This window comes from Fukomys damarensis, unplaced genomic scaffold (assembly GCF_012274545.1).
Source record: "Fukomys damarensis isolate Sample0158 unplaced genomic scaffold, DMR_v1.0_HiC HiC_scaffold_9, whole genome shotgun sequence".
Taxonomy (NCBI): Eukaryota; Metazoa; Chordata; class Mammalia; order Rodentia; family Bathyergidae; genus Fukomys; species Fukomys damarensis.
The window spans coordinates 5420912-5433398 of record NW_022900921.1 but is presented as its reverse complement, the minus strand read 5'-3'; the positions used below and the strand labels follow the sequence as shown (position 1 = coordinate 5433398).

Below are 12487 nucleotides of genomic sequence, written 5' to 3'. Positions count from 1 at the left end.
ATATAAAAAATACGTGCCATACGAATCGCGAAAAAAAAAAAAAAAAAAAAAAAAAAAAAAAAGTTAAATGGCTCAAAGGACAGAAGGAGGGTGGTGGCTAGCGTTTCTATTAGGCCCTTCATTCCAACAACTGTGACAGAAGAGGAAAGCAAAGGTTCCCAATACTCAATAGGAATAGAGAGGCCAGCCTCTGGGTTCATCAGAAAGGAAACTTGCCTTCTGCTACCACCAGTGTTACCCTTAGATCTGCTGTATCATTGTTGACAGGGCCTTGGGACTAGGGCTGAGTCAATCAGCAGCTGTAGATAAGGTTGAGAGGGCCACCGGGTCTTCTCCAGATGTGTCAGGTTGCCTGGAACGGAAAGAACTCGGGAGGGGCTGACTTCTCCAGGGGCAATCCATTTTCCGGTGAATTAATTAACAGTGTCCTTAGAGTGTCCACCATTAAGACAGGTCTTGTAGGAGGATTAGGGAAAGTTTCTGCCCAGTGGCCCAGATGGTCACAGTTACTAGGCAGGTGTGAGGTGGAGCCTTTGGCAGGTTATTTGGCTGGGGGTTGAACTAGGGAGGCCAGGATTTGATATTTGGCTTTAGTCTGTTTTTCTTTGAGAGTTCTCCCTTCTTCATCTTGGTTGTTGAAATCTTTAAAGACAAGTTCTACAAGCCCTTTCGGTGGTGTTTGGGATCCATTTTCTAATTTTTGGAGCTTTTTGTGAATGTCTGCACAAGACCAGGAAATGAAGCCGAGGTGTACAAGAATTAATTCCATTTCTGCCAGGAGGCGAGTGATCATATAATCATGATTTGTCCTACCAGGGCCGCCAAGTTGATATTTCCACTCAAGGTCTTGGGGCTCAGCCAAGGGAAACACTTGAGCTGCCTCAGCATGCCTTTCACGTGCTGGCAGAGGTGTTCATTGGTGTGGTTTTCAGCCACACACCAAATATGCTCCCCTTCAGCATCAGTAAGGGTGGTGCAGCCTCCGGAGTGCTGGGAATATGCCACATCCAGCCTCCCTCCTTGTTCTTAAAACAGGAGATAAAATTCCCATGAGAGCTGCCCTCCCTATACAAGGAGAACAGATTCCTGCAGAGGACAGGAAGTTGGAACTCAGAGAATTCTACACTAACAGAAGTTGCTAAAATAATTGTTTTCCTTTAGACTCCTCACAGACCTTACTTTCTCACATGTGCTTCTCTTTGACCTAGTATAAAAGCATTTGGGTTTTGCCACTCTGTAAAAGTTAAGAGGTAAATGTGTATACATACCTTCTCCTGTGAATCTGCTCTGTGTCAATTTAATTTTCAGGCCTGGATTCAGCCCTCAGTGCCCTATCTGACAGAGAAGTGTTTAATCTTCAAACCAGGCATGGTGGCACAGCCAGCCTGTGCAGGATAGCAAGATCCTGTCTCAAAAAAAAAAAAAAGAAAAAAGAAACAAAATTTTTTTAGTTGGAAACAGATTCCCCAAAACCCATTCCTCAACTCAACTAACTTGGAATCTCACCAGTTACCTAAAATAATCATGTTTTCTCTCAACCCCTAAGCTGCAAATTTTCAAACTCGCATTAAAAAAGTAATTTTGAAGACCTCTGTGGGCTAAAGTGAACATCTGGTTGTGGTTATATTAATTGGAGAGATATATAGCATCACATATATACAAGTAAAACAAAAAGAAAGGAAGGAAGAAATGGAGACAAAGATTGTATAAATGGGGCATTACAGAAGAGTTGGAGGGGAGGAGAATGGAAAAAATAATTAAGATACATTATATGCTATGCCTGACTGGCAAGCCCAAGGTCCTGAGTTCAATTTCCAGGGCTGGAAAGAAAAAAAAAAAAGACATATTATGTATAGGTAAAATTCCCTGTAGTGAATTCCCTATGTGACCATTATGTATGATAAATATATACAGTAAAAAAGTTTGTTTTTTGTTTTTGGTACCAAGGATTTACTCAGAACCTTGTACTTGCCAGGCAGGTGAGCTAAATCCCTGGCCCTAAAAGATGTTTAAGAAATGAATAAATATACAAGTAACAACGTACCTTCTCTTTTCTAAATCTTGTTTTGTTGATTTTTGGTGCTGAGGATCAATGCCAGGGCCCTGTACCAGCTAGGCAAGTGCTCTACCACTCAGCCACAGCTCTGTTCTCCCCTTTAATACACAAAGTCAACTAACTACAACTCCAGGATAAATAAGGCTGTCTCATTTGAGAATCCACAGAAGCCAAATGAGTTTCAGATTTTTAGACAGATGTGTTGATAACCTGATGGCTCAGTCATTAAATTCAGGGTCAAGAATTCAGCTTCTAGGACCAGAGATTTAGCTCAGTGGTGCAGCCACCTGCCTCACAAGTACAAGGACCCAAGTTCAATCCCTGGTACCAAAAAAGAAATTCAATGTCCATACTTACTTATTTTGGGGCGAACTTTTCCCAGTGGGGTTTTTGTAGTTCACTGATTATCCCTCCTAGCACTTCTCAGTGGTATATGTGGTAGTCGCAATTTTGAGGACAGCCTGGGCTATATAGTTAGCTCAAGGTTAGACTGAACATCAAAGCAAGACGCTGTCTCAAAACAAACAAAAAAAAAGCTAAGATTACCTTCTAATGAACTTCAATCTAGAATTCAAACCCAGCTCAACAGTGGGCATTAAGAATTCATTTCAGCCAGGTGTAGTGGCACACACCTGTAATCCCAGCACTTGGGAGGCTGAGGCAGGACAGCCTGGGCTACATAATGAGTTTTAGGGCGGTCTTAACTACAAAGTGAGTAGGAGGGGAAGAGGAGGAGGAGGCAGAGGCAGAAGCATTATTCACTTCATACCAAGCTAGGCCCTGGGTTTGAGCCCTACCTAGCAAAGTCAGTTATGAGCTCCTAGATTTATACCTAGATTTACAGCACCTTCAACAATAGTTTTTCTTTCACTTAACTTGGATGCATAAGATTGCACTACTCATGTTGGGGATTTAGCTCAGTGGTTCTGCCGCCTGCCTTGCAAGCACAAAGACCTGAGTTTGATCCCCAGCACATACACACACAAATCAGAAGATAGCATTACTCAGTGGTTGACAAGTTCTCTCCATCACTTTAAAGAACCAGTCACTGAATGTAAGCTCTTTCGATTAACTTTATTGAATAGCCAAACTGATAAGTTAGCACAGATCAAACAACTGTTTGCATGGATTACAGATGACTGTTTTTACAGGAATAAACAGTGACATGACAAACTGTAAAAAGACAAACCTTGTCTCACTTCAGAGAGCAAGATTTAACACAGCACACTGAAGATCAATACATATTTGCATCTGAGAACAAGAATTTAATGTTACAATATTATACACTACTTTACAAAATTAAATGTCTATATAAGGATTATATTTGTAATAGTTAACAAAATCTTGAAATCACATTTGGTGGTCCCCTAGATCATAGCTGTTAGGCATCTTTGATTAGAAGAAATAAATCTTTTACTCTAATTATTGCAAAACAGTCTATTGGACTCAATACATCACATTAAATTGAAAACAATGAGGAAATATAAGCAAACTAAAATTAATGGTACTGCTTGGTTGAATGTTCGTATGAGACTTACAGAAATGTTATTTTAAAAATTCTAGAAATTAGAAAAATATAGTACTTCTTATGATAGAACTGCCATGCTCAGATTTATATACCAAGATTGCCCTTGTCTGTTACTTGAGTAGTTGTAGATCTGTAGAAAATTCAAGAATCTTTCATAATTTACAACTACAATAAAAAAAATATGGCATAGTGTAAATATTAGTTGCTTTGCATCAAAAAGTAATACAGGATGATAAGGCAGGTAGTGCCGTACTGCAAAAAAAAAAAAAAAAAAATCAAACTAAACAACAGTTTTTCAAAAAATAATTGTTTTATAGCAATATTCCCAAAAGGTCCATTTGTTTATTTGGAGAACAAATACTATGAATCCTAACTAAAGTTATGTATTTTATGACCTGTTATAAAATTATTGTGGATTGCACATGTTATACAGTATCTAAAATAATTTTTAAAAGTAAATTTGTGAAATATACGAACACAACATATGGTAATAAGAAGAGTCATACCCACTTAGGGATATAGTGAGGCACAAGGAAGATAACCCCAGAAGCACAAATGTTTCCCTCTGGAAAGTCCTTACTACTACTCAGGAAGGACCTACAAATATCAGTATTTAAAATCACAGTTAGAAGAAAATTTTAAAGAAACATTAAGTACATAGTGACTCCGTTTCTTAAAAAGAAAGGAAAACATAAACAATTTGGTAGAGTTTGAAAATTGCTTCCTAATAAAGGAAGCCACTTTCCAGGAAACTTCCAGCTCAGTGTACCACTTGCACACTGACAGCAAATCTGAACACTGCTCAGGGAGAACCTATTTTCATAAAACCCAACTTTTCCGATCCAGCTGGCAAGCAGTAGCTGTATACTCCATAGGGACCTTCTTCGCCGCCCCAACAACTCAGTCAGCCCATGTGGATGTAAACCTGAAAGTTACTGTTTCATTGGTGATCGTGTAAGACGAAGACTGTAAACACATTTCCCAACCTATAAAAAAGTTTCATCAAGTATTACACATGAACAGCTTAAGAAGTTCACCCAAGGTGATTCTATGAAAACTGAGCCAAACTCTTTTAAAGATATTGTATCACAGCACTTTAAATATACAGATGTATAATTTACCCATTTGTAAACAAGACTCACTTCATAGTTCTGTTTCTCTAGCTGAATTTAAAGAGCAGTCTTGTGAGCATGTTTAGCAATCAAGTTTCTTTCAAAACTTCAATACATTGGATTTGTGTAATCTTAATATCCATCAAGTCGGACAGCAGCAATCATGCTTTCATAGGTTGAATATCCCAGAATAGTTCTTACGAGTGGCTTCCAATTTAATTATTAAACTCCTTAGAAAAATATTACTGATGCAGTCGAGATATTTTTAACTTACTTCATTCATCCTCATTTCACCAAAATAATACTTTTATTATGTATCACAGAGCAGAAATGTCCAACAAAAGCCCACTTGCAGGATCAAGGTAGCTAATTTCTCATCTCCCTGCTTCATCGCCAGTCCCAATATACTTAGGAAGACAGCTCACAGTCTTTGCACTGCAGAGAAAACAGCATGTTCACACCTTCCGCAGCACATCAGAACACCGCCCAATGCTGGCTTTCCCTTCACATCACAGTGCCTTTGTTCAAGTGCAGAGAATACTGACAGAATGGACAGCTTCAGCGCATTTCTTCATACTCTCCTCAAGCTAGCCAAGTGTTAGCCAATAACCTTCCCCCACATTAAACAAGGAACCAAAACAACAAAAAAACCCAAACACCAAAAATGAGGAACAAATTCTAGTTGTTCTACATTTTATTTACTTTTAAATTCTGATTTTTTTTAAATTTTATGATTTTAAAAGATCATTATCAGTGGATTTACTTCCCTGCAATACTTAGTCTTATGAGGTTTTAAATGTAGCAGCCAACAATTCAGAAAAATTAAAAAAATGAGAAATATACATGTGGAACACAGAAGTCTTTATTTTACAAAATGTACTTTGCCTCTGCAATGTTGTATCTTATTCTCATCCTTAACAACGCAAACATAATTGGCAGCAAAGGAAAAAAGGTATCCAATCATATTTAGATATATTTTGATTTGAAAAATAGTGTTTCAGAGTTGCACGTTTGATTCTCTGCTGTGGTCCTTTATTTGCTATAGTTTGATGAAATCACAGTGAAAACATCTTAATCATCCCATTAGTTCACAAACTTAAATAGAAAAGGAAGGTATCACATTCCCAGAAGGTATCACACATTCCCAGGAATTCTGCATTACTGTGATTTCCTTAGCAATAACTAAATCAAGTTTCTTCGTTTATTTATTCACTTGCTGTTGTATATGCAGGAGGAATTCATAATATGATAACGCAGATTCTGTTCTGTCTTCTACCATGTTCTGAAGGAAGTTTGCTTTCATTGGACTCTCATCCCTTAGAAATAAAAAACAGTATTATTTATCTATGTTAGATAAAATGTAATAGTAAAATAAATAGTGGATTCGTCATGGGGTTGATAACTATCACGGTATTTACCCTAGAAATACCTACTTCTAGAGGCTTTCTCTAAGATTATTAGTTGATTATGTAACCCTCATGTTTAAGGGTGAACGTTTTTAGTGGAATTAGAAGAAATTGGTGTGTTTTACCAAAAAGTTCATTACATTTAGTAAATCCAATAATTGGTTATAAAGCATAACTTACTATAGGGGTAGTAGGTATGGACCCCAAGACCTTTGCACTGGGCCATCTCCCCAGCCCCACCCATACTTCCTTATTTTTTATTTTGAGAGAGTGCTGGGATCACAGATGCGTGCCACCACGCCTGACTCGCCTTAGTACTACTTACCGAGAAGAATTACCAGATGAGGATGAGGATGAGAATTTTGCAATGCTGGGGATGGAACTCAGGGCCTTGCCAATACTAAGGAAAGGCTCTACCACTGAACCACACCCCCCTCTTTTATATTCTTGTGAAATGTTTGCTTAAGTCACATGTATCTGCAATTCAAAAGAGGTCCTTGGCAAGGGCAAACAAATTATTTTACAAATGAAAAGTTCAACTTACCTTATTATATGAAGTATTGGGAAAAATGGCCTCTGCTCTCTAAGCCAAGAGATGAAAGCTAGTGTCCTGGAAGATTCTGGGGTATCAAGTTCTGGAAGGTCTGTCTGTTAAACAAAACCAACAATATCTAATTGAATTATGTAAACTGGTTTGGCTCAGGGGTCACACTAGGTCTCAGCTGAAACCACACCACAGACAATACACACAATTACCTGAAATGCCTACTCATCCAGGCTAGGGGCTCTGCTCCAGGCCTGAGAGCTAGTGCTTATCCTAACTGGAATCTTGACCTATCTTCTTAAATACATGAATTCCCTGATGATTTCTAAGAATGCAGTCATAGAACCCATCAACATGCAAAAGTGATAAAGGGCCAGGGATGTAGCTCAGTGGTGCTAGCTACACCTGCCTCACAAGCACAAGGTTCTGAGTTCAATCCCTGGTACAGGGAGGAAAAAAAGTGAGAAAATAGAACACATATTCTCAAGTTGGATACAAACTGGCAGTAGGGATTGAAAAGTAACACTAAATAAAACTGTCTATTATTAATTCAATTTTAAAATTCAAAACTACCCAAATGCTATATTATTTTATAAGTAATTTCTTCTGGAATACTTCAGTTATTTCTTCATAAACAAGAGCAGCCCTATTTTACAAATGAGCCTGTTTTGTGACTTGTCCAAGATCACACAACTAGTGACAAAGGTCCATTACTACTTTCTTTAATAATCAGCATTAATTTGGGACGGTTGTGGTGGCGCACGCCTGTAATCCCAGCACTCCGGAGGCTGAGGCAGGAGGATTGCTGTGAGTTCGAGACCAGCCTGGGCTACATAGTGAGTTCCAGGTCAGTCTCAACTACATAGTGAGAACCTGCCTCACAAAACAAAACAAAATAATAATAATAATGATGATGATGATCAGCGTTAACAGGCGATGATGTCATTTGCTAGGTAAACCACTGTGACAGTTCCTACTCCAAAGCAATAGTGTAAGGACTCTGTCAAAGAACAAGCAATTCCCTGGCAAACACACACACACACACACACAGCCATAACACTAACGCCATGTGCAGCAAACTTTTTTGGGGGGCAGGGGGTCACTGTTTTCTCCACCCAACAGAGTATTGTGTTCTTTGTGTGCATGTGTGGTACTGGGGACTGAATCAAGAAGTGCTCTACGTCTCCACCCCTTTTATTTTTCTGATGATGGAAATTTGAACCCAGGGCTACTCTACTATGGACCCACACCTCTAGTCCTCTTTTATTTATTTATTTTATTTTCTAAAACTTTTTAAAGTTTTGGAAAGTCTCAGTTTAGCACAGGCTGATTTCAAACTTGTAGTCCTCCTGCCTCAACCGCCAGCACAGCTGGGATTACAGTTGCACACAACCCTCTTTACGCACGTATGAACAGACTGACAAGTCAACCATGCACATAAACAGAAAGAGCACCATTAAAATGTAGGATACTGCAAGGTGCCAATGGCAGCACAGGCTCGGAGTCCCAGCTCCCCCAGAGGCTGCGACAGGACGACGGCTGACCCCGGGAGCTTGAGGCTTGCCTGGTGCACACAGGGAGCATCCAGCTACACACACACACACACACACACACACGCACGCACGCACGCACGCACGCACGCATGCACACACACCCATAAAAAGAGGATGTTTAGTGAGAAAAGAAACACAACTTGTGTTTCTTTTCATTTTTCTCTTTTACAAAAATCTGCAGTGTTAATTTCCGATTTCAACTGTGACAGTAGTGTTTTTGCCCTCTTTGGAATGTGTTTTAAGTCTTCATAATCAGTAAGAGTCTTACCATGGCCTGTGGAATTGATGCATAGTTCTGAACTCCTAGAACTTGGCTGAGAAAATGTTGTGCACAGTTTTTTCCAATCCAAAGCATCAGTACCTGTGAATAAGGATAAAATTATTTGACAGACAGCCCATAGTCGGAGTCACCTTTGCCACTGAGTATGTTAAGAGAACAAAAGGATGAGTATATTTTGTGAGACTGCGCAGCCTGTGACTGAACTAGTAACAACTAGCACTTACACTGGTGAGATGTATGCAGGGCATGACAAGGAGGCCAGAGAGACAGCAAGGGGCGGGCACACATACACACAGGTTACAGAGTCTGTCATATGCTCAAAAAGATAGACACTGAAAGAAGTGAGGCCCACTGCTAAAAAGGTGCAGGACCACGCGGTGAGGAAGGTCAGGACACGCCAACAACTCACAGAGCCTGCATCCATGAGGAAAGCACCATCCCTGCTCAAATTCTCCACTGAGAGCTGAAGGACAGGAGGCTGAGGTATGGTTCTGTCATTGATGTTCAATGCTCCCTGAGAAGTTAGGCAAAAAATTAAAGCTGTTAGATACAGGTAACACAGAATCACGATTCAACAACAATAACGGCCAGGGATTTAGCTCAGTGGTTCCATCGCCTGTCTTGCAAGCTCAAGGACCCAAGTTTGATCCCCTGTACCAAAAAAAAAACAACAAACATAAACAGAATGTTACCTCCAAGCCTTACTTATTTAAACAAAGCAGTTACTCATAATTAAATATGGAAAAGATGAAGAAATATTTACTACCACTCATCTGAACAAAATAACTAGGAATCTCAAGGAAGCCAAATTAACTTTTGGTCTTTTTTTTTTTCCACTACCAGGGATTGAACTCAGGACCTTGAAGTTCCCGGCCCTATTTCTGGTCTTAAATACACACACACACACACACACACACACACACACACACACACATTTTTTTTCTTTTTTTTTTTTAATTTGCGAGTGTGTCACAAGGTCTCACTATGTAGTTCAGGCCAGCCTTAAGATCAGGGCGGCCTCGAACTCACAGTGATCCTCCTGCCTCAGCCTTCTGTGTGCTGGGATTACAGAAATGTGCCACCATGCCCAGCCTCATATAATTGAACCATGATTTTACAAAGATTATCAAAATATTATTTCATATGTTTGTATCTTGACAATTTTACAAAGACTATGATTTCACATTTTCATGCTTATAACATTAATGCTGGTAAGTTTCCTATCAAAAGCAATATTAGATAAATATTTTTTTCTTAACTCAAAGACAGTATTTCACTGAACAGTGACCTCAGGTGTTCAGACATAATTTACTCGTGGGATGCTCCTTTCCAATCAGTGTGTTTAAATAAATATATAACAGTTTGCTCTGTCAATCTGACGCTTTCCCCATTTCTGAACTCTCCTCTAGAGATTTGTCTTAGCAACCTCAGATAAAGGCATTGTTTTCAGGAGCATCCCTAAACCAAATTTTTTCATATAAATCTCCAAATAAATAAAATATAAAGCTTAAACAAGCAAATCCTTCCTCATTTTTACACTGGACTGAATATGGTTACGCTTATAAATCTTCAAGGAAAACCCCACTAAAAAGAAAAGGAACCACTTATTGTCTGTTAGTTTACAAAATACAACAAAAAAGTGTTTTTAAAAATAGAGCCAACGTTACCTCATCGGACAAAGTGTCAACTCTGTACAAACTGGGATGTGTCGTGAGCATAAGGTAAACCAAGGGCTGGTTTTTCACCTGACACATAGCAAAAATGCGTTCATCTAGACGTGTATTTGTTCCAGTCTGGAATGACTTCTGTAACAGAAACAAACCCAGAATCCCCCCGAAAAAAGATGTTTAAAACATACAGAAGTTTGTTGTTAAAAGAGCATCAAAAGAAGAACTAAGAAATTTACTGTAAATTATACTTTTAAAAATCTTTTCAGAAGCCATACACATGTATTAAGTTGTGACTGTAGCCTCACCCAAAACTCTTGAGAAAGTAACAGATGATGGCAAGTTATTTCATCTCCCTGGTGTCTGTCTACTACAGTAAAATAGGTCTAAAATCTATGTACCGTATAGCGACAGCACAGTAACCCCCATGCAACACACGATGGGAAGGACAACTACCGATGATAAAATGAAGCACATCGTGGGGGACCAAAAAGATAACCACAAAGTGTTCTATAAAGCCAGGTGATAACTAATAGTGACCATCACTGCTGCTTCCATAGTTAGTAATTACACAATGTACAAAACTCACAAATCAAGGATAAAAAATGATATTAAATGAGGATAGCTGTTTAGTACAGTGTTAATAAGTAAGAGATTTAACCTGTATATTGGCTTCATGGAAAAAAAACAGTTTGGGGTAAGGTTTTAAGTGCTTAAACTGATGAAGAGTTGGACATGGTGGCTTACGTCTGCAAGCTCAGCACTCAGGAGGCTGAGGCAGAAGGATCACCATGCGTTGAAGGCCAGCCTGAATTACAAAGCAAGACTCCAAACACACACAAGGAAAGGAGAGGGAAGGGGAGGAGAGAACGTGTGCCATTGCAACGTTTCAGCAGTAGGGCTGGTAGGTGTGCCTAGGCCACACAGTAGGGCTGGTGGCCCAAAGAAGAATGCTGAATTTTACTGCACAGGCTTAGAAATGCAGATGTTAATTCTGAACTTAATTTAGGTTCTCTGGTCATTGGACACAGGCAGGCAAACAAAGCACTCAACACTGGCCACTGCACCTAGAGAGATTAATCCATCTGAGCTCGCTGCCACACTGAGACAATCCTTACTGCAGAGGAACAGGCTGTTGCTACGTGAGAGGGAGAGGATGCACGGATGAAAAGGTAAAAGGCCCCATGACTAACCCAGGCTCCAGGATTCTCGCTGAAGACATCACCTGGAGGGTGGTGGTGAAAGGGGAACCTGATCAGATACTGATCAGATACTGTGGAGGGCGGAGTCTCTTGCTAAACTGTTTAACTGGGCTTTTGCTAACACTGACTTTTACAAGAAACTGCACAAATAGGTCTAGGAGAGGATTCACAGGCCTGTCTAAAGTTTAGTCCAGCAAAGAATCTGTAACTGTGGAATGGAATGTTTTGCGCATGTATTTATCATGAGACTGAGTCAATCCAAATAACCGCCCTTTTTCAAGATCAGCTGCATTATGTAACAGTCACAGAATAATATTTCTTCATAGCCATAGGTTCCGGGGATTAGGGTATAGGATACTGAGTGCCATCCTAAGAGGCTCTGTCCACCACAGGCACATCTTACTAGGTAATAACCACAGCAGGATGTTGTTTTGGACTGTGTTCTTGCACTGAGCAGAGTAAACATCACAATGGAGTCACTGGGACTGAAGCCGTCACATCACACAACCAAAACTGGGTTGTTATCCAACCTTCTGAGAAATCAAGAGAGACATGAGACATGTTTCCCAAACAGGCAATTTCAATTAACAGGACAAAGTTCTTTCTGCTTAACTTTGTTTTCACCACTGCTGGGGAATGAACTTGCTCACACTATATCAGAGCTCAGTCCAATCTCGGCCCATTGCTGTGGCCCCTAAGCCCATCAAGACCCAAACAGTCTGCCTTACTGTGTTTTAACAAGTTTCACTGAATGAGAATAAGAAAAGGTCCATTAGCCTTTTGAAACTGATGAGTGGATAATCACTAAGAAGGAGACAGGTACAATCAGAAATTAAAGAAGCACATCTATTTATTCATTTGAAAATGTTCTCTGGGTATCTCTTAGGCACTGCAAACTGTTCCAGGTACTGGGACAAAATAATGAATGAAAAAGACAAACTCCTTGTCCTCACAGAGCTTACATTCTATAAAAGGAGAGGTAGAGCTGGGCGTGGTGGCGCACACCTGTAATCCCAGCACTTGGGAGGCTGAGGCAGGAGGATCACTGTGAGTTCAAGATCAGCCTGGGCTACACATTGAGTTCTAGGTCAGTCTCAACTACATAGTGAGACCCTGTCTCAAATAACCAAAAAATAAAA

At 39.8% G+C, this 12487-nt stretch overlaps 1 protein-coding gene across 1 annotated transcript in view; it reads right to left on the bottom strand.

Moving 5' to 3' along the window:
- Positions 1 to 5536: 5536 nt before the first annotated feature.
- Sec24a (SEC24 homolog A, COPII coat complex component) overlaps positions 5537 to 12487 on the bottom strand; it is a 73775-nt gene continuing 66824 nt past the window's right edge. The window contains exons 19-23 of the mRNA XM_019209883.2: positions 10147 to 10284; positions 8889 to 8993; positions 8468 to 8560; positions 6647 to 6750; positions 5537 to 6012 (exon numbers count right to left, since the gene is read on the bottom strand). Coding sequence (XP_019065428.2) covers positions 5898 to 6012; positions 6647 to 6750; positions 8468 to 8560; positions 8889 to 8993; positions 10147 to 10284 — 555 coding nt within the window. The 3' untranslated portion in view covers positions 5537 to 5897. The remainder of the gene's footprint in view (positions 6013 to 6646; positions 6751 to 8467; positions 8561 to 8888; positions 8994 to 10146; positions 10285 to 12487) is intronic.